The 22,051-nt window shown below is 39.5% G+C and overlaps 2 protein-coding genes across 3 annotated transcripts in view; one reads left to right on the top strand and one right to left on the bottom strand.

Moving 5' to 3' along the window:
- The first annotated feature begins 1,468 nt into the window (after positions 1–1,468).
- On the top strand, positions 1,469–14,727 carry LOC119649913 (probable proline--tRNA ligase, mitochondrial). Of its 2 annotated transcripts, none has more exons than XM_038052311.1 (9): positions 1,469–1,626; positions 1,675–1,852; positions 1,929–2,002; positions 2,060–2,140; positions 13,515–13,695; positions 13,752–13,939; positions 13,994–14,209; positions 14,281–14,423; positions 14,484–14,727. In XM_038052311.1, exons 1-9 carry the CDS (start codon positions 1,531–1,533, stop codon positions 14,662–14,664), a joined length of 1,338 nt encoding a protein of 445 aa, XP_037908239.1. In that variant the 5' UTR covers positions 1,469–1,530; the 3' UTR covers positions 14,665–14,727. The 2 variants fall into 2 exon arrangements, with proteins under 2 accessions (XP_037908239.1, XP_037908240.1); XM_038052312.1 differs by having other exon boundaries at positions 1,501–1,626; positions 1,685–1,852.
- Positions 14,728–15,444: 717 nt separating this feature from the next.
- Positions 15,445–22,051, bottom strand: part of LOC119647687 (ATP-binding cassette sub-family A member 3) — a 57,473-nt gene continuing 50,866 nt past the window's right edge. Inside the window, exons 26-27 of the mRNA XM_038048770.1 lie at positions 18,032–18,245; positions 15,445–17,966 (exon numbers count right to left, since the gene is read on the bottom strand). Coding sequence (XP_037904698.1) covers positions 17,814–17,966; positions 18,032–18,245 — 367 coding nt within the window. The 3' untranslated portion in view covers positions 15,445–17,813. The remainder of the gene's footprint in view (positions 17,967–18,031; positions 18,246–22,051) is intronic.

Raw genomic sequence — 22,051 nt, 5'->3', positions numbered from 1 at the left:
TTACCCTGGCTATGCTGTCATAGGCCGCTTTAAAGTCAATGAAAAGATGGTGCAACTGCGGTCCATATTCCAACAGTTTTTCCATCGCTTGCCGCAGAGAGAAAATCTGATCTGTTGCTGATTTGCTTGGAGTGACTCAAAGTTGTATTCTCCTATCTTTATTCTTCCCTTTTGACCAGTGCGGTTTGATTTGGTTGGTTTCGGTGCTGACGTTGCCACCATATACTTTGTTTTTTCTTCAATGATATGCAGCCCAAGCTCTCGTGCCGCCTGATCGATCTGGATGAAGGCAGTTTGTACGTTTCGAATGGTTCTTCCCATGATGTCGATATCGTTAGCATAGGCCAGTAGTTGGGTGGACTTAAAGAAGATCGTACCTCTTGCATTTACCTTGGCATCACGGATCACTTTCTCGAGGGCCAGGTTAAAGAGGACGCATGATAGGGCATCCCCTTGTCGTAGACCGTTGTTGATGTCGAATGGTCTTGAGAGTGATCCGTAACACAGGCAGAACCAAAAACAAGTCGGGAAACCGGAAGCTGGACGCTTCAGGTATGACAGGTTTGGTGTATTTCTTTTATAAAAACATTTCAGTGAACATTTGTCCCACCAATACCTAGCACGTAATAGATCAATATATTTTATGAGAATATCCACTTTCAAAGTCTTGAATTTGCAAAGACGCGACAACTTTGGCCTATTATAGCTTTGTTTTTTTTTGCATGTATGGGGACCACCCCCTAAAATTGTACATAGAATGATGTAACTCACTGTATGCATAAACGTTCACAGTTCCCACCTCTCCATCAAATTTGGTGTCAATCGCTATAACGATTTTCGAGAAAAATGCGTGTATCGGACAAACAGACAGACAGGCTGTAAACCGATTTTAATCAGGTTTTATTTTACACAAAACCTTAATAGTATAGTATAAAAGCAGCGGATAGTTCATACTTCAGTGGAGCTACAGTTTTTCTGTCTTTGGGGTAGCTCTTTTTTTGGCCATCGGAGACTTCAATGTTCACGACAAAAGTATTAATGGACGTTTTCATCGATGTTGTAGAATATAAAAGCGCTAGAAAGGACTTTAGCTTTATAACTTGCATTTTTTTTACAATTGTAGCCTGTATAATTTGACGTTTATTTTTCCTTGAAGGCAATGTGGAAATCAGTAAAATAAATTTACACAATTATTCTTACCACTTTTCTTAGGCGAAAGCCATAGCAGAAAACCGATTCTTACCCAAAGGGCAACTGAGTAGTGCAGTTTGCAGCAAGCTGTCAATCCAAAATCCTGATTCGGTAGTAAATTGGGCCTCATTTTCCTTTAAAAATTGCCTGCATAGAATGGCTTCTGATTTTAATATTGTTCCAAATATGAATTTCACTCTAGCATTTAATTTCCACTTTTTATTTCAAACGATATTGACTATGAATGAGATCAGCTGAAATTCTAGTACAATTTTTGTGATAGTAGTACGTTCCCATTCATGTTAGGTTATAGTTATCAGGGTTATCAACAAGGCGGTCATGGTTAGTAGACTGTCTAGAATCTATTGGCCTGTGTCTGTAGTTCCTAAAGATGCTGTTGTTAAAAACCAGGATATTACCTCCAGGAGTCAAAAGGTATACATTTCCGCCCTTCGTTCATTTATATTCAAACACATATCACAGCTTTTGCTAGAATTGGGCCTGATCAAGTCTGCCGGCAATGGGACATTCTGCATTCTTCCAATTGCAGAAAGAGCAATGAGTAATTGCGCGAAGTTGGTTGATAAACATATGCAGTCTGTTGGCGCACAAAAAATAGTACTGCCTTCATTGACATCGTCTCATCTCTGGGAAAAGTCTGGTAACTTCTCGAACTATTTTCAGTAAGATGGAGGTATCTGTATTTCATCACTTTTTATGTTGACTTCTGTCATCAGGTAGACTGAAGGATTGCTGCGGCGAATTGCTAATAACTAAAGATCATCAAGGGAAGGAACATGTCCTGGGACCGGTAAGCCTTTAGAAAGAAGTATGTAAACAATATCAGATCAAAACTTTTTGTTTTCAGACTCATGAGGAAGCAATCACATCACTTGTTGCACAGTCTTCGCCAATTTCCTATAAACAGTTGCCATTGAAATTATATCAGGTAAGGACAGCTACATATTTCTTAAAGTAATTTGAAGAGAATTATACGGCCTGGTTAAGTTTTAAAAAGTAAATGAACTGCTGATGTTCTTTTCGTGATTATTATACTTGCAAACTCAGGAGCCTTTCAAGGCAGAATCCTTCTTTTGTTTCTTCCTTCTCCTGTGGTGATATTTGCGCTTTTGGCTGAGATTTGTGAGGCAGTTCATGCCACCGGTTGGCTAGCCCGAAGGCTGTATTACCAGCTGCATGTGGGTCGCTACAGTTCTAGCTATTTGGTCTTTGTTTTTCCGTTGCCGAACTTTGCAGAATGTTTCGTCGCGTATTTAGCGCAGAAGTTTATATATAAACATTTTTTTAAAGTGTTTCTTAACGGGTTAGCTTTTTAATTGTGTTAATTTGATTAATTGAGTAATTATTAGTAGTGATTAGTTTAGCTAAGTGTAACCATTGGTCCGGGTGGTTATTTTTGAGGGCGATGTTAAGATCTGTTTGGTTTAATAGAAAGTTTGAACGGATTCTCAGCGAATAGTATAATTGTATAATTGATAAGGATGTGCTGGTTGTCTTCCGGGACAAGGTAGTGTGGACAGAGTCCGTCAGCGCATCTTTCGATTTTGTGAAGATACTTTTTGTTGAATGCGTGGTTGCTGATGATTCTATTTGTGATTTTAATTTGTTTGGCCTGGATATCAATGTTTCTGAACCAGTTTGCATTTTGCAGAGAGGGGAATATCTTAATAGGAGAATTTTTCCTTAGTTGTGGAGATGGTATGGTATTTGGAATAATAGTCTGCTTCTAGCCGTGAGTAGGCTATCTGGAGGACATCGTTGCTTGATATGCAGGTTGCTGTGATCGTAGTTAGGGCGTGGGCTCTCTTGGTTTCTTCATCAACTTTGTTGTTTTGGTGAATTCCTCTGTGCTCGGGGACCCAGAAAATTAGGCATTCGGAGTTTAATAATAATAATCGTTGGTGCAACAATCCATATTGGATCAGGGCCTTGAAGTGTGTTAAAGCACTTCATTCAAAACCGTAACGGTACACTACAGTACACTGTAGGAGGCAATGTGGTTAGCATTGCGTTCGCCCGAGATTATTACCCTGATTTGACTCAGGTACTCATTCACAGCTGAGCTAGTATCCGACGTCAAATCACAATACAAATCCCACTGCCGCCAGTGAGATTTGAACCGACCTTCCGCTACGACAACCTTGTGCTCTAACCACTCATTTATCCAGACACGCTATTCGGAGTTAACGGTTTGGATATTCTTAAAGCGGAAGATCGCGGCTCAAATCTCACTGGTGACAGAGGGATGTCGGATACCAGTCGATTCAGCTGTGAATGGGTACCTGAGTCAAATCAGGATAATAATCTCGGGCGAGCACAATACTGATCACATTGCCTCCTACAGTGTGCTGTATTGTACCGTTACAGTTTTGAATGATCTGCTCTAACACACTTCAAGGCCCTGATTCAATATGGATTGTTGCGCCAACGATTATTATATTCTTAAATATGTCTAGGACTATAGTGTCTGTGGCGTATGAGCTGTTCAGTTTTCAGCATGCTGCCTTGTATATCTGTGAAGATTGCAATTTTCGGTAACTGAGTGTTTTTGATAGACAAATTTATGGCTGTGAGTTCGCCTATTTGATCAGAAGCGTTTGGATTAATTTTTCTAATGTGGGTGCCGTTGGAGTTTAGGTGTAGGGTCGCACAGGTGGTACTTTGAGTGGATTTCGATGCCACTCTAAGTAGGACTACATAGTCTCGTGAGAGAAGCTTTTGGACTAGGATTTCGAAGTGTCGTTTGAGGCCCTCCGATTCCCGTAGGGTGGGGTCTATGTTGGGGTGGAAGAGGGTGATTGACTTTGTGCTATTAGGTCTTTATATTCAGCTAGGATTTTGGCATATGGGGAAGTGAGTTGCGGTGGGAGATGGGTGTTTATTAGGGATTTCAGGGATTGAAGTGTCTGCCTATTCAAGTGGGAGCTTTTTAGCAAGAACGTACACAATGTGCAAAAATGTCAGGCGATGACGGCTTTACGGTTTCTTATCAGGGCAGAGGCAAATCGTCAGACACTTCCTTACCTCTGCCCTGGGAGCAGCGTGACCGAAGCGGCTCGCAGATGTTGAGTGCTCCTTTATATAATACGCAGAACACGACATGATTACGAATTATATTGAGCGCAGATCCGCCTTATTGACCAGAGCCCTAAGCGAGGGGCCGGGAACCAGGAAAGAGGGAGTAAGTTGCTCCCCATTTGGTCCGGTCCAGCATTAAGTTGATGCGGACTTAGGACCCCACAATTCTCAAACAAAAAAAATATATGTACACAATGTGGTTCGGTGTTGAGTTTGAAAGACCCAAGATGCGCTTTATATGGGTTCTGTGTTGTGACTCTACTTTCGATAGTTTGTATTTGGGGATGTTTAGATTGAGCGGCATTGCGTAGTCAGCTCTAGACTTAGGAAGGAATCGGAAGGTGGTGAGAACTTTTTGCGGTGTAGGTTTGAGTTGAAATTCGTTAGGGAGTGGATCACGCAATCCTTTGGTAGGGAGGTTTCCACTACTTTAGCGGAAAAATGTGGCCTGGTGATAAGGTTGTTTGTAAGGAGAATACCCATGTATTTGATACGATGATGTATGTATTTTGGTTGATTTTCAGGTGTACCGAGTTTTCTTTAGTCCTAATGAAAAGGATGAGTTTGGATTTTGCATGGTTAATTTGCAACCTGAGGTCATTTGATAGCCGGCTGAATTTCTCGGTTAGGATTTTGGCGTTTCTAAGGGCCCCTTCTGTGGTGGGTCCACTAGTTAGTTGCATTTAATCATCGGCAAGTTGGAATATGTGGTTTTGGACGTCGGAGATTTCATAAAGTGCTGCAGTGTAGAGCGTTTAGTGTTAAGGTTCTGTTTGAAAGGAAGCTTATGATCCAGAGGTGGTGCTCAATGGGTGTGTGGATGTTTGTAGGTATTTCGCTCTGGATGTTGTTGACATCTACTAATTCAAAAACGTTCGTAAAATCAATAATGACGGCAATAGGAAGTAGTTTTTTAACTTTAACGTGTTGGATACTACCTAGTTGATACAGTCGGTGGTGGATTTATGTTTCTGGAATGCAAAATAATTTGGTGGAATTGCTTTCTCTCTGTCAATGTGTTCCCCAGAACCACTTGGATGATTAGTTTAACGTGGACATTTATTAAGGTAATCGGTCTAAAGTTTTTTTGAGGTCTTTCGGTTGCTTATGGTTATTTAGAATGGATACTATTTTGGATTTTCGCCAATCTGGGCGTTACGGCCCAACATTGGTTCAGGATAGCTAGAAATTTGTCTTTCTGGACAGGTTCAACGAATCTGATCACTCGCTAGGTAATATGAATTATGCCAGGGGCAGTGGTCTTTGTCTTCCTTTTTACTGAAAATTCCAGTTCTTCCATGGTGATATGTGTTGTGCTTATGGGAAGCGGCAGAGGGACTGCCTGGGTTGGTTTGTTTGGCTTTTCAGGAACGAGAGGACGTTTATTGTTTGGAAACTGGTCCAGGTTTTAGTTGGCCTTTGCTGCTCCTCCTATAGGCTTTAAGCCGCCGGATTTTTTCTTCGTATAGTTCGCTAAGTTTGTTGGGCTGGTATGCATTAGCGTTTTCTTTGAAGGAGGCTGCCTTCAGGGCTCTTTGGAATGCGCTTTCCATGTCTGTGGAAGTAGAACCAACGTTTATAGAGAGGAGTTTTTCCAGCAAAATGTTCTGGTGTATGTGGTTTGTTTGCATCGTTGTTTCCTTAGTGTTGAAGGTGATCGGAAAGTGGAAAAATTTGGGAAGGGGTGGTAGTCTGAAGTTTCCCAATTGGTAGTAAGATCATTGGCAGTTTTCCTATTTCTGTTGTTGACAAAGGTTGGATTTCCAAAGTTGACTACGCGGAAGCAGTATTTTTGGCTCATTTTCTCAATTATTTTGCCCTTGGCGTCATCGAAGGTGATACCCCAAGCTCTTCCGTTGGCGTTGAAATCTCTTGCTAGTACAGTGAGTGTGTGGCATTAATGTGCATCAAATATGAGTGTCAAGTGGCGTTTTAGTGTATTCTTAGGAGTTTTTGGTGGGCAGCATACATTCTTTAAGTAGATAATTTTGTATTTTGTGGAGATTTCAAAGGATTGAGTTTTGGGTGGGTTTGGGTGTTTTTCTGTATGGATCTAAATTTATACCTTTTATGAGTGAATGTGGCGAGGCCACCATAACCGTCTGGTCTATGTAGGAGGGAAATATAATAGTTGGATGAGGAGTACGGTCTTGAATGAAGCGCTCTAACACACTTCAAGGCCCTGATCCAACATGGATTGCTGTGCCAACGATTATTATTAGGATAAGTAGGCATCCGTGATATGGGTAATCATTTCTTGAAGTAGTGCTACATCACTTTTGTTTTGTTGGAGAAAGACTTCGAGTTCGTCGAAGTTTCTCCTGAGACTCTGTTTATTAAGTTGTAGTATTTTCATGAAGGTGAGAAGTTAGGAAGCAATTTGATTTGTACCAAGTCTTTAGTGTTGTTTGTTCTTTTGTAAGTAGACCTAAGGTCGTTTATCTTTTTTTTCATCATCTGAAACAATGTTGATGTTGGTCATTATCTTGTTTGCTATTTCCTGCGCTTGTGGTGATTGTTTCGTGTATTGTTTTTTGGTTCTAAGGCCGAGAAATTTGCCTCATCATCGTCAATAAGGAAGTTTAGAATCTCGAATCTACTTGCGTTTAGTGAGACAGTCTTGCTGGCTTGCCTCCTGGTGGAGTTGCTGAGGGTCATGATTTTTATGAGGTCTTTTTCCTCGGCTTTTTTTGGGCAGGAGCACATACATCCGTATGGCCATCTCCGTTGTAGAGGATGTATTTGTTGTGACTATTCCAGGCAGGGTTACAAGGGGGAGATCCTCCGCATGTGAAGCGTCGTTATGCCGATTTTCACTATTCTTTGGTGTCGCCTAGTCGCGCACAGTTTTGGCATTTCTTAACCTCAGGAAAGTAGAAGTCGATATGCCTAATGCAATATCCGAGTTTAATCTGTTTTGGTAGGGTCGTACCCTCGAAGGTTATTTTTTGGGTTTTAGTGGGTATGGGGCTTTTTGGGTCATCTGGGTTGAACCTGGCAAGTCGTTCGACATTGAGAATTGGCAGGTCTGAGTTAATAATTTCCACAACTTCTTCTGTGTGAAACAAAACCTTATTAAAATCGATTCACTGGCTGTGTGTCTGTCACAAGGACTTCAAAACGGCCACATCGCTTCAAACGAAATTTGGTGTACTTATGGGAACTATGAAATCCCAGGCATAGAGTGAGTGACATGAATTTACGCGCAGTTTAAAGGGGGCTTTCCATACTTGCAAAAGGGGATATAAAATTGTGGTGTATCAAATGGAAACCCCAGATGAGTACTTTTCAATACTCATACTAATTTGACTTAAGTTCATCCTAGGAGTACTAAAGCCGACATAGATTACAGTATCGCGCATACGCATGCCAAAATTCATTGAAATCCGGCTGTTATTGTCAAAGTTATAGCAGTTCAAACTTATCAAATTCGTACGAATTTACTGCATCCTAAGCCATGCAAATAAGATGCTAATGTCATAATTAACTAGAATAATTGAGATTCCAGTGAAATATTAAAATTTCATTCATGATGAGTTACAACCCTCACTGAATTCCTTATGCTATTCAAATAGCCTCATTCTTTCCAAATTTCAGGCAAATTAGTTCAATTTTTTTCTATTCCTAGTAAAATTCGGCTGACAAACTTTTCGTGTCAGGAACAAGTGACGGCGAAACCCATGTTAATGGCAATATACCGGTTGTAACAACCTGCTTCCCAATAAATTAAATTTTCATCTTATTCCGTACGTAGGCCTTATGGTTCATCGAGGTAATTCGAGATAGTAACCTACATGTCTCTCGTTTAGAAATCTATAGAACCAAAAGTTTTTTCTGATTTTTTATTAGAAATTCAAACAGAATTTTACAACAAACGAAGAAGAATTTATTTCAAAGTAAAGATCATTTGAATGTATGGCTCGAAAGTGCGCCATGGAACGAAAAAGGTGATAGATGATGCAAGTTGCAGACTATAGCCATTCGATTGAACGAAGCCGGATATTTTCTGCCGAGCGTACCATGCATTCAATCAAGTTGAACACAGTAGAAGTTTGCGTCGATGGTTCGACCATTTGGAACCAAACGCGCAAAAGTGCCTTCCTTGAATCGATCCCGTTTTGCTACCGCTTCCGCCATTTGCCCGGGGTCCAACCATTGATTTTGTTTGTCTGAATTGTTCAAATAGACCCGCTTTTCGTCACAAGCAACGATTGTCACGTGGATTTCGTAGCAATTTTTGACATGTTTCGACACAATGTTGTGCTTGGATTTCAGCCAATTTGTGAGGAACTTTTCGCCTATTGACTTTTTCAGGAGCGGGTAGATGCCGCACGATTGAAGTTTGTGGAACGTCGAGTCTAGCGGACAATCAACGACTATTGGTTGATAGATTTGCTACAATGGCTTCACGGATTACTTCACAATTCACAGTCGTAGATAGGCCTGAACGTGTTTTGTCCCCGAGGTCAGTGTCGCAGTCGCGAATCAGTTTCACGCAGTACGATCCGAAACCATGTTCTCACCTTTAACTTTGCATCTTTTTTGTTGCTATCGCTGCACTGAAGCTTTGCTTCCAGTAATGGCGTAAAAGGACTCGAATTGCAGATTTTTCCATTATTTTTCAATGAGTTAAAAAAAATAAGCGATTAATTATAATTGTCATTGTGCACCATGATGGAGTACTTAAAGACCTTTACAATAGTATAATAACACATGTAAATCAGATTCCTTTGATTAGTAAAAGACAAGACAAAAAGAAATCGGAAAAAAGTTTCGGTTCACCCTTATACAGGGTGCGGCAGCATAGCTTCCTTTTTTCAAAACTCAATAAAAACTATTGTATGCATTGGAAAATATTTATTTCTTTTTTATAATGTAGGTACATGTCTAAAGTTTTTATTTACATTGTTTTGAAGATCAAATCTGTTAGGTGACGTCCCCCATTCTCCATACATTACGTAAACCGATTTCTGGTGTTTGTTATGACTCTTGTTAGCATAGCAGGTGTTATGTTGGCAATTTCTTCTTGGATGTTGGTCTTCAAATCTTGTAGGGTTCTTGGACGGTTCACATAAACACGGGATTTCAAAAAACCCCACAGAAAAAAATCACAAGAGGACAGATCGGGAGAGCGTGTCGGCCATTCCAAATCGCCTCTAATTGAGATAAGGCGCTCTGGAAAGTGTTCCCTCAAAACAGCCATCGATGCTCTTGAAGTGTGTGCTGTTGCACCGTCTTGTTGGAACCAAGTGTCCCTCAAATCCAAATTTTCTAGCCGTGGGAAAAAAAATTCTGTAGCATGTTTACATACCGGTCCGAATTCACGGGTACTATAACCTCATTTTCCTCGAAAAAACCAGGGACCAATAATTCCAGCTGAGGAAATTGCACACCACACTGTGACTTTGGGTGAATGTAAAGGCTTTTAAATGCAATTCTCGAGGGTTGGTGTCAGCCCAGTAGCGCATGTTTTGTTTGTTAACCGACCCACACAAATGAAAATGGGCTTCATCGCTAAAAAAACAATAGCACCCTCGGGAACAACATCTAGAAGAAGCTCAGACGCGTTCATCCGAGAATTGAAGTGATGTTCTGAAAGTTCCTGCACTATCGCCATCTTATAGGGATGAAAATGAAGATCATCATGAAGAATTCTTCTCACAGAACGATCGGATAGTCCAAGGGCAGATGCGTGTTTGCGCGCAGAACGCCGTGGCGATCCAATGTTGCGATCGCCTCACTGCTTCAATGTTCTCAAGTGACCTAACGGGCCGAGGGACTCCAGTTCTTCCTTTTGTCGCACTTGCAGTTTGTCTGAATGTAGTGACCCATGTAACAATTGATTTGCGGTCTGGGACGGGAGCCAACGGGGCTAAATTAAAGCGATTCCGAAATGCACGCTGTGTTGCAATAACCGAACATCCGCTTGAAAAGTAAACCTCAACGGCAAAGGCACGCTCCTCACTATTGCAACGCATGATGGCGACTGAACCGTGTCGGGACAAAACTTTACAGTATCCCCTCTTGAACGAGATCACTAGCGCTCCGCTATGACATCAACTAACTGAGTGGCGCGCATTTTAAAAAAGGAAGTTATGCTGCCGCACCCTGTATTAAAGAGGTCACCCCGTGTGAAGCTCGTTTTTTGGCGATTTTTTTGGAAAAACTGAATAAAGATCCAAATGCGATTTTTTTATCATATATTTGTTAATATGTTGAGCATATCAACAATTTTTTCAAACCGATATCTTCACTCATTATTGAAGTACGCAACAACTTATTCACTCATTACCAAAACAAGTGTTTTCGGGTGCCATGCTAGAGAGCGCCCTGTTCATCTAAAATAAAAAAATAAACGGTGTTTTAGCGTGTGGAGTATGTCACGGTTCACAAACTAGGATAATTAAAATATATTGAAAGGTAGATTTTTGGGCCTTATTAAACTTTTTTTTGTAAATGTTTTTTTTTTTTTTCGTTTTCTCCAATGTATGAAAAAACAACCCGATCGCAATTATGCTAGTTTGCAAACTGTAGAAATATGTTCTGAATATGAGTCGTAAAAAATTTAAAGAATTACGTTCGATAGAATTGGGTTATGATGGCACCGCAGACCGCCCTAATCTTATATGTGCCTGCATCTAGCACAACAACTCTTGCAATCGGGAGGATATCGCCACTGAGTCCCGTCTGGCTGTCGTTCAGAATGTTACGCATAGGGCTCGGATCATGCCCCTTCGCTTGAAGCGTGATAGCGAATTCAAAGAGACCGTAACACGCAAATCGAGAAAACTTCCGCACTGACTCCACAGGCCATCTTTGATCCGCCGGTGAAAAATTGTGTCATAACGTTGCAACACGTCGCCGATCGTCGACTTTGTTCTGACTGGAAAGGCAACAGCAAAGATCCTCATGAAATTTGGCTTGCTTGTGGCATAGTCCGTTGGAAATGCTGATGTTACTATGGCCGTAGGGTGTCGCTGTCCAACATCTGGGCTCAGGTAGTCTGACAACACTGAACGATGCAGTGTATTTAAGCTCCAGGGAGAGTTGTAAGAGTGCATTGAGAACACATGTCGGGTAAAAATGCAGCATCTGCACATGTTCTTTGAATCCTATTAAGCTACGTTAGGATCCGACGAACCACGGTTGAGTATATCCAAAGAACCATCCTCCGCTAAACGTCTCATTTGCTTAGAATGGTGCTGCTCTTGGTGTAGAAGGCTATACTGGCCTTCTTATTCCTCAATTGTATTTTGAATCTTCAATTTAACTTAGGATCCAATATTGTATCCAAATACTTTATATTGGAGGAAAGAACCAATCTGTCTTTATTTGGCCACGAAACGGGGAATTCGGATAGCCTTGTTTTAAGATGAAAAACATCAGATCCATTTTGTTTGGCATCTGTCGTGGTCACCCATACTACAAAAGCCTTCACTTATTCAGCAAAGAAATACGTACGGATCTCACCAATAAATTGGCAAGTTCATAGTTGATTCGTTTTTCCTTATATCTCGCTCATGTTCAACTTCAGACCCATTTGATCTCTTGCGTAGTCGCATTTATTTTATTACTTTGTGGGAAAAAGGGAGTGTAGTATATGTATAGTATCTACCTGTGAATTCTGTATAGTATTTTTAATCCACGCACAAATGCATCGCTATCTCTACCTACTCTGCGTCGCCGCAATCGTTGCCCGTTCCATTTAGAAACTCAAATCGCTTCTTCTGCATCTACATGGTCCTCTCGGACTGCCAAGTTTTACTTTTCATAATTATTATAACCTAAAACAAAGGACAATCTCACCATTCAAACATAAGGAAATTTATTTTTACCATTTCAAGCCAAGACTGCAAGTTCATTGTTGCAATTGAATTAGGGAAAATTGGATATCTTTTTACCCGAGAAGGGATCTTTAATTACCGCGATATGAATGAAAGAATCGAAATCCCGCGTAGTACATGAAGCACATTATTAAAATTGATGAATTTTAAAGGTTTCAAAAGGCAGTATTGGAGGCGAAAGGTCAAATCTTTTCTGTGGATGAATTCCGGTGTCGGATTAATGCTTATCACATCCGCTAGATATGCCCTGGAAACTAGTATTATACAGAATATTAACTGTGAGATTCTGGTCTGGAATAAGGAACGTCTCAATAGCGCAGTGTTATCCACCAACGAAGACTTTGGATACATTGGAGAAGAAAGCCTATGAAAAACTTAACGCAGTTCAGCAGCTTAGCGTGCGCTATGAAAAAAAAAGAATTTGCTTAATGATTTCTCTATCGTATACTGCATCATAAAATGACTTGCAGGTGCGCAACCTTTTTGATGGTCTTGTGAGGGACATTAAGGGTGGACTCCTTATCCGAAATAACAAATAGCTTAAAAGACGGAGAGAAAATTTCACTACGGTTCTCAACCATCTTGTAAAGGGGATTTTGTGTATGAAATGAGTAGTCACCGTAATATGCGGATACGAACTGTTCCTCCAAGCAGAAGAGACTTTGACGATCTCTCCGCAGAACTATTAATAGTAGCGCCTCAGTCTGAAGAGTCGTCGGTTTCTTCCTTGCGCTTGACGTATTAACAGCGATAAATCCGCTTTCATTATTTGGTTTAAAATCGGGAAATGCAATTATCTCAATACCAACATCAAATTGAGACTTCCCCGGCAATCTTCTCTCTGTACTTCTATGTATATGGGAGTAGTACATCGAAAGTGACGCCACTGTTAGTTGAAGGCTCCAAGCTTCCATCACCTCAAGCCTGCGCGTCATGGACATTATGCCCTCAGATAATAAAAAATGAAGCACTTCAACGGAGAGGCGAAGAAGAAGGTCGCCCTTTAAGAAGTGGCGACATCGCCGTTGTTGGCTAGGCCATGCAATCTACTATCCCAGGATGGCCGACGAGTGGGCTACTCTGAAATATATGGGGCAGAATAGACGACTGTAGGCTTCTCGGAAGGATCTGTTGCAATCTGAAGCCGATTTCGGAGATCGGGCAATGATTATACAGAAGCGGTTGACCCGCTATGCTCCATTTAGAGGACATTGGCAATCATAGAGGTTCTCTCGTATTCAAAGGTAAATTTTTAAATCCTTGAGGCTGTGAAGATCTATTATTCAGGTTTACTATAGAAAGACAACGGTTATTATCAAATATGTCGTACACAACATTTTTATCTTATGATAAATCTTTCTAGATCTTTCTCTTTTACAGATAGGGCTGAAATTTCGAGATGAACTCAAACCACGATTCGGTCTTATACGAACTAAGGAATTTTTAATGAAAGATCTTTATAGTTTTGACGTTGGCTTGGATGAAGCGAAAGTTACATACGATGAAATTGATTCAGCGTATAAAGCTCTCTTCACAGAATTAGGCATACCATGGAAAAAAGGTAATAAAAAACTATGCATCTCGTTCTTTAACAAAATACCAACATTCTGAATTTAGTACGAGCCAGTACAGGTATGATGGGCGGTCACCTGTCAAACGAGTATCATATTCCTTCCCATATTGGCGAGGATACAATAATCTTCTGCGAGAAATGTGACTTTGCCTCAAACTGTGAGGAATATGATGATCTTAAACAATGCCCCGTTTGTGTGAATTCCGATTTAAGGAAAGAGAAAAGTATTGAGGTTTGTTTTCATCTGTTACTTCGTTTCCGTATTTGGAATTGTATATTTCCGTAGATTGCGCATACATTCTTACTAGGTCACAAATACTCAAAAGCTTTGGGTGCTACATTTTTACAATCGAACGGTAAACCTAAAAACATATTCATGGGATGTTATGGGATTGGAATTAGCAGATTAATCGGCGCCACATTAGAAGCTTTATCCACGGAAAACGCATTACGATGGCCACTAGCCCTAGCTCCTTATAAAATTTGTGTTATTCCTGCAAAGGTAAAGCATTCAACTGTGACGGCCCATGGATTTAGATAATTCTAAAAAGAGCAAATTTACATTCACTTTAGAGCGGCAGCAAGGAGGAGGCAAAGTCAGATGTTTGGGTGGAGAAGTTATGTGCCGAACTGTGTAGAATGTTTGATAGTGATCAGATTTTGTTGGATGATAGAAACAACCTAACGATCGGGAAAAGGCTCATGGAAAATAAAAGGTAAGTCGATTATAATTTTGAAATTTTTATGTATTCTCATTCCACTATCCACAAATTCAGGATGGGATATCCAGTGATAATCGTTGCGGGATCAAAGATTTTAGAGTCTGACGCTAAGTTTGAAATGCATTTACAGTTAGAGAATTCGTCCCAAGAGTTGATATTCACGGACCTTATTAATGAAATAGGAAAGTACTTTCATTCTAAACAGACAGAGGAAGAGTTCCATGAAAAAGTATAAAGTGAAAAAAAATTCTACAATTGTTAAGCATAAATTTATTTGTCAATAAAATTTTCAAAATAATAGATATATTTTATACAAACCTACGTGTAGTTTGGTGCTAGTTTTTTTTTCAAAATTAATTGGTTATATCCAATCACTTTTACTTTTTTATTTGCATTTCTTACTCTTATTTGATTTCTTCGTTCTGTCATTCAATTAGCTGCCTCAGTACATACTTCCTACTTCTTATCTTTATAGCTTACAAATAACTTTTCCTATTTGAGAATGTTTTTCATTGTTTTATAAACTTGGGAATTTTGGTTACTTCTTTTCGTTTTTTAACTTTAGTTACTTTCATTTAACTTCGTTCTTCTTTGGGAGTAGCCCCCCTGCCAGAAACAGCAGGGATTAATAATATGAACAGCATATTTGATCAGTAATTTTTTTAGTGTCGCTTTCGCCCAATTTCAGAGATAACAATTTGATTCTTCAATATTAAAAGCCAGAAACAATTATGTTTATTAAATACTTTATATGTATATAAGGATGTCAGGATAGCTGAGTAGTTAGAGCACAAGGCTGTCGTACGGGAGGCCGTGGTTCAAATCTAACTGGTGGGAGTGGAATTCGTATCGTGATTTGACGTCGGATACCAGTCGACTCAGCTGTGAATGAGTACTTGAGTCAAATCAGGGTAATAATCTCGGGCCAGCGCAACCACATTTCCTCCTACAGGGTACTGTAATTCTGTAGTGTACCGTTACAGTCTTGAATGAAGTGCTCTAACACACTTCGAATTGCTGTGCCAACGATCATTATTATTATTATATATGGGTTTTTCGGGAACCAAAGGTTCCGGATCTTCAGATCGTTTTACAATGACAATATGAGTGAACTATGCCTTAATAGTAATTGCAAATACACCAGCACCTGGCTCCCAAAAATATTGGAATGTCACTGCACCGGTAAAAATTGACGCACTGGGGCCGGTATTACGGCCCTGAATTGGGTGTCTTCTTCACGACCGTCTCTGTGATACTGAGACCGAATTCGTCTGATGATTATAAGATGTAGTCCAGTCATTGAAGTTGAAAATCGGGTGCGGCCGCCAAATTCTTTCAGTCCAGACCAATTGGCATGAAATTTGGAGTGGGAGTAGAGGACGGCATAGGAAACAAAAGTTATATAGTGCAAATGTGGCATTCCCTCTCGGGTGTGTTATTTTTTTCGAAATAATCGATAAAATAGATTAGTAGTAGTTTTCGAGTTATTCAAACATTTTTAAACGGTTTTTCGCAAATAACTCTACTACGCAGAAACAAAGTATATTTAATAACAAAAAGAATAAACCTTTTTATTATTTTTAGGTGCAATGTGGACTGAGTTATAGTTCATCAAACGTAAATTTGTAAAGGTTAAACAAAAAATCAATACTTTTTAAATAACGCAAAACCAGTATAATAACGGAGCTTTTTCTGCTTAGAATTAAGCATTTAACCGATTTCGGCGGTTTTGTGGAAAAAAAGTTTCGACACCCGCCCGCCCGGGGGGCAAGTGCCCATCTGCGCAATATATAACCTTTGTTTCTCATGCCACCCTCTACTCTTGCCCCAAAAAGCTGGTAGCTTCAATGACTGAGCTAATAAATTTTGCCGAAGGGAGGAACCATTCTTTAAAAAAGTGACAATTCATTTTTAATGAATTTTTGCTGAATAGGCAGAACAAATAAGTCGGAATATCGGAAGCTGGACGCTTCGGGTATAAAGGTTTTGCGTCCATTTTATATGAGAAATTTCCAATGCACGTTTTTCCATTCGTACAAACCTAAAAATTCAAATATTCCTTGATATATGTATTTCCAAACTTCAACTCTGCCGCTCACTTTATATGATGATGATGTTATGCACATCTTAGAGTGTGATAAATTCAAATGTAATGCACAATTTTGGCTCTCCATAATTTTGCTAATAGAGGTTGGATTTTTGTCAAACTTTCCAAAATTGTGTATTATATTATTATATAACGAATGTGAGGCTAGAAAGGTTCTGAGAACCGAACCTGCTACACACATTTTGAGCCCTCACTCTCCTATGTTTGATCCCATATCACAAATAAGATCAAAGTACTAATCGAGCACTTTGTATTGTGTGAAAAAAAAACTTACACCCCTCTTTTGCATGTATGGAGAGTCCTCTCTAAACTAAGTGCAAAATTCTCACGTTCTCAATTGCTTCAGCCGTTTTCAAGTAAATCGGGTGCGACAGACAGACATTGAACCGTTGTAATAAGATTTTGTTTCACATGAAACTTTAAAAATAATTGCTTCTAGCTTTAAATATTAAAGAACAATCTTTTTATTTTAAAATTTCCTGATAAACTGTATATACTTTGTTATTCGCTATGAACCTTGAGTCAGGCTCGTCAGAGATGCTGAATTGGAGTAACATCAAAACTGCAAACACCAGGAAAATATTTTGTTGCAGTTCTTGCAGGTAAGATACATTTTTTTAGTTGTTCCTCCTTTGCCATTGCATATTATTGTGAGGTTCCAACCCACACTTTGCTCCATTGTTTAGGCCTTACAACTGATTATTTGGATTGAATGGATTTGACGATTTTGTGAACGCCCATACCCGTGATAAGTAAACCATTACCAATTGGAAAGATAATGGGAATAAGTAACTTGCCTCCATCTCCAAATTTATTGTTTTTAGCGCCCCAAAACCAGTGAATATCTGCACTCTTTCTGGTACTATCTGTTGGGTGCGTTTATCTGAATCTATCTGGAAGTTTTCATTATATTCTCAACCTTTTTCTAGTACACAATACTTTTCGCGAATCAAGGTTTTAAATTTGAACCAATCCAGAAGAATTATTAGTTAAATCTAATCATTAGGACATTAGTTTCCCCCATGGTCTGGAAAACTCGTATTTTTGAAGAAGGTTAAAATTCTGACGTTATCATTAGAAAAAATTGCCTTGGAACAATGGAAGGTAATTTCGAGTTATGTTGCTTGAAAACCCTTAATTTATAAATATTTTAAATGTTTTTTGATTATTCAAATAAACATTGATTTTTGGTGATACATAAATAAATAGAGTTGTAAAAAATATTTCTTGTATAATCACATTTTTTTTTTGTTTTTAACTTAAATACTTTACCAAGCTTAGCACGACTTCATATTGAGAAAGACATCTTCCAACGTAATTTCGCTTACAGAATAGTCCTCAACGACGATTTCATTATTTCCAATTAAAGTCTCCATTATTTGGAAGACTTCCGACCAAGGCTTCGCACGTACCAAATATACAATTGTTAACTATGAAATAGAAGAAATCATTTTAAATAGAATTTATATCCGACTACGTCTATAATATAACTTACGTCATGCTGTTCTCTTTCAGTACAACTGAAGGATGCGTGCATTTCACGTTTCAGCTGATTCAAGTCATTGAACTTGTAATCTGGTTTCAGTCTTAATGTTATGGTGAACTCATCTCCATATTTCTTCTTCAGATTTGGGATGTAGTCGGTACATTTAATTTTCCCTTTAGCCATTATGGCCAAACGATTGCAAAGATTTTCACATTCATCCATGCTGAAATTAAAGATTTATAGATAAGATGCATTAAAAAGATATTCGAGAAGGGAATTTGAGAAAGAGTATGTAAACAAAATCTACATTTATCATATTATTTGTAGGTCTAGGGCTAATCTTTTGAGAACGCATCAATTTGAAGTGAAATAAGCCGGGAGCTCGGCGACTCAGGTATGGCAGGAGTTGCGTATATGCATGATTATTTCCATGCATACATAGCTAGTAGGTCATAGTATATATGTACGTAATATATCAAACTATTCACTTTTAGACGATACTTACGTTGCATGCCATCTTAGTGTACAGTAAATTCATAATGATAATGTCATCAGAAGTTACATCCCGGACATAGCATTGGTGATCTCCACATCCAAACTATGACCAAGACAAACTTCTACAAGTGCCTAGGAATTCTGTAAGGAACTCATGCTCGAGTTGGTAATCTGAACGATGTTCTGCTTTCCGAATTTCTGCGGCGTGTGCATTTAGTAATGAAATCGCATCTCCCGGGGAAGACAAAGATAAGCGCATTGAATATATTCGCTATTCCTTCACTGGCATATGGAATATTGCTGTGAACGAAGACCGACCACTATGTCCAAATTCTGAAGGCATCATCCAAACTTGCGGAGGAGCGGATGAAACTGCCTCGTGACATTGGAGGCGGATGCGTTCAATCGCTACGCGCTTTTTTTTACAGCAAAGAGCATGCGTCTGCATTTATCTTGAAAGATTGATCTTTCAATCCCCTGAGTAGAGTGAAGTCAGACCAGGAGCGGATCGATGAATGGGAGCTTTCACTTTGCACGACAAACACGTGAATTGCCTTTGGCAGCCATTTGTCGATTTGGATTTGTCGAACAGATGGCTGTGTGCTGGGGAGCTCTCATACAGTCTGGTTCAAAGCATGTAGAAATACATCACTCTGCATACGAACCAAGCTTAATTGGATTCAAAGGAGCATGTGTGCACCGAATGTACTCCTACACTTCCTCCCCCTGGATCTCCACATTTATTACGCTGTAGCGTGGAGTACTTGCAGACTACGGATGTCCAAATGTTGGGGCGAAGCCCTACAACCATTGTAACATCCTAGGGGAAGTACCCTGGGAACTCAGGGCATCCCCTACGGACTACATCACACGCAACCCGAACTGGTGACGTGTTGCAAGGTAATGGAACGGTATTCTTCAACGACGGATCAAAAATTGGTGTGTAGAGTTTGTGTGGGGTTTACACACATTTAGCCAGGTAGTACAATCGCCCAGGATTCGCCAGATATAGAGATAAATCCTCAGTCACTTCCTTTGCGATTGCGCAGCTCTAGCCAGAACTAGGCTACGGATACTAGGTAAACCATTCTTTGAGGACCTCAGGTATCTAATTGCAAGCTGAGAGAGCTGCTTTCCTTCGTGTATGCTACGGGTTGGGTCTAAACATCTGAGTTGGCTGAACTCTGCCCTCTTCCCTCCCCGTTCCTACCACAGCAGTCATGATGATCTTAGGGATTTCTGGAATCAAAGCCGACCATAATTCTCTCAACCGTTGGTCGTCCATTCAAATTACCATTTCCGCGAACTCCTTTCGCAAAATAGTTTTGATCCATATAGTGTTTCTGCTACTTTGCTGGCTGGGAAACCTAAACTATTCAGATATTATTATGCGATTCAAGCGTATTGAATTTCTCATTGCATTCCCTTACCAGCTTAGAGTTTACCTGGTTGGTAGCCGCCTAACTGTCGATCAGAATTACAAGAAACTTCCCCCTATAGTTCCTTTGGAGGTTGAAGGAGACCCACCTATCTATGCTGTATATGTTCGCCCATAAAATGCACTAGCATGTCTACCCTCTGTTATGAAGTACGTTTTCCTTGGATCAATGAATCAGTTAATTAGTTGTTGGTTTAAACCGTAGGTTACTGCCATGAAACTTCGATATTAGTAATTTGATTTAGGCAGCTTTCCACCTCGCTATATCGCCGGATATTCTGAACATTGTCTTTCTTGCCTGCATATATATGAGAAAACGATGAGGAATCTACCTCAGAAAGACCTCCAGAAATGCCGTTGGGCATGTTCTTCTTGCCCTAGTGAAGCCAGTCTTTGAAGTTTGTGTGACGACTGCTCAAATTGCCGCCCATAGGTAATTATTGTCCTTAGTATTGGAACATACATCCAGCGTAATATTGTCAGCGTGCAACCCCTTCTCTTCCCCACTAAGGAACCGAAAATCATAAAACCCCTTGCAGCCATCCCATATACATATATTCCTAAAGTTTTTCTTCCAGGTTAGCATTTCGTCTAGTAGTAAATTCATACGAAATATACAATTTTGAGTAACTACACTTTGTTGATAACAGAACAATCCCTTCAGCATAATGCCTTATACTATAATTTGTTTACGTTTCCGCGTTTTCTAGACGTAGATTTTTCAGATGTTTGGATTGAGTACTGTCTCACTTCAAATTTTTATTTTTTTTCCACTCATTAATCAAAACCTTCCATTTGATACCCCAGACGTCTGAACGCCTTAGACTCCATACAAACTCAGGCCGACCTTTTGTTTCGACTTTTAAACTCTTCAACTTTGAAACGCTGACTCGAAATTGAAGAGTTGATCAAAGTTCCAAAAAGTCTGCATAATAGTAGCTGGCTAAGTCCGGTTGTGTCCGGATAGCTAAGTGGCTAGAGCACAAGGCTGTCGTACGGAAGATCACGGTTCAAATCTCGTCACGGTAGTGGGGTTTGTATCGTAATTTGACGTCGGATACCAGTCGAATCAGCTGTGAATGATTACCTGAATCAAATCAACGAAGTAATTTCGGTCGAGCGCAATGCTGACCACATTGCCTCTTACAGTTTTACTGTAGTGTATCGCTACAGTTTTGAATGAAATGCTCTAGCACACTTCCCTGATCCAATATGAATTGTTGCGCCAACGGTTATTATTGCTATTATAAGAACAATACTTTTAATGTATGTACGGTGGTGTTTCATGATATTTCTGATCAAAGGGAATTTTTTCATGTACTTTCGGCTTTCCTAGAGAAACGGATAATCTGAAAACCCAGGCTACGATTTATGACAAACTTTCCCTATTGTTCAACTTCAGCAAAATAGTACTATTTTTGAAGGAAGTAAGGGGGTGGTTTCTGATATCTGATATCTTATCGATGTGAATTTTAGTCAGTTTTCGCGCTTCACTAATTCTCAGACAACACGCTGAAGATGCCTGAGCGTAGACAACAATAGCTGTCAAAGCAAAAGCATCAATTTTTCAAGAGTAGAATCGTCCAAGAGATATAATCATATATTCTGGGTCAACTAAGGAAAAGCAGTCTCATTGCTTGCAACATCAGAAAAAGATTTATAACCTTTAGAAAATCAAAAAAATGTTAGTCCATACTCTAAATATTACGCTTAACATAATTATAAATTATGTCGAGATTGAAAACCTTGCCTTGATAGCTAATGTTCTTGATGAACCTCAAATGCTGGAACAGGATTACCAAATTCCAAAAACGATAACGACGGTGAGAATGATAATGATGATGATAATGACGCTACATTAAAAATATCCGATGGGGAAAAGATCAACCGCTAATTTGCAATAATTTTATCAACGCCTAATGTATCGGGTGGAGTACAATAATCTTCACACCGAAAAGAAAATTTGTTTTTCAAAAGACAAATAAGCCGCTCAAACAATAGTAACAGATTTCCGCAAAACGTGCAAAGCGTCTTAGGGAGTTATTCTATCTATCATATAAAATAGGATATCATATTAAACATACTATAAAAAGAAG

This window comes from Hermetia illucens, chromosome 2 (assembly GCF_905115235.1).
Source record: "Hermetia illucens chromosome 2, iHerIll2.2.curated.20191125, whole genome shotgun sequence".
Lineage (NCBI taxonomy): Eukaryota > Metazoa > Arthropoda > Insecta > Diptera > Stratiomyidae > Hermetia > Hermetia illucens.
Note: the sequence above shows the minus strand (reverse complement) of the source record. Positions and strands in the feature narration are given on the sequence as shown.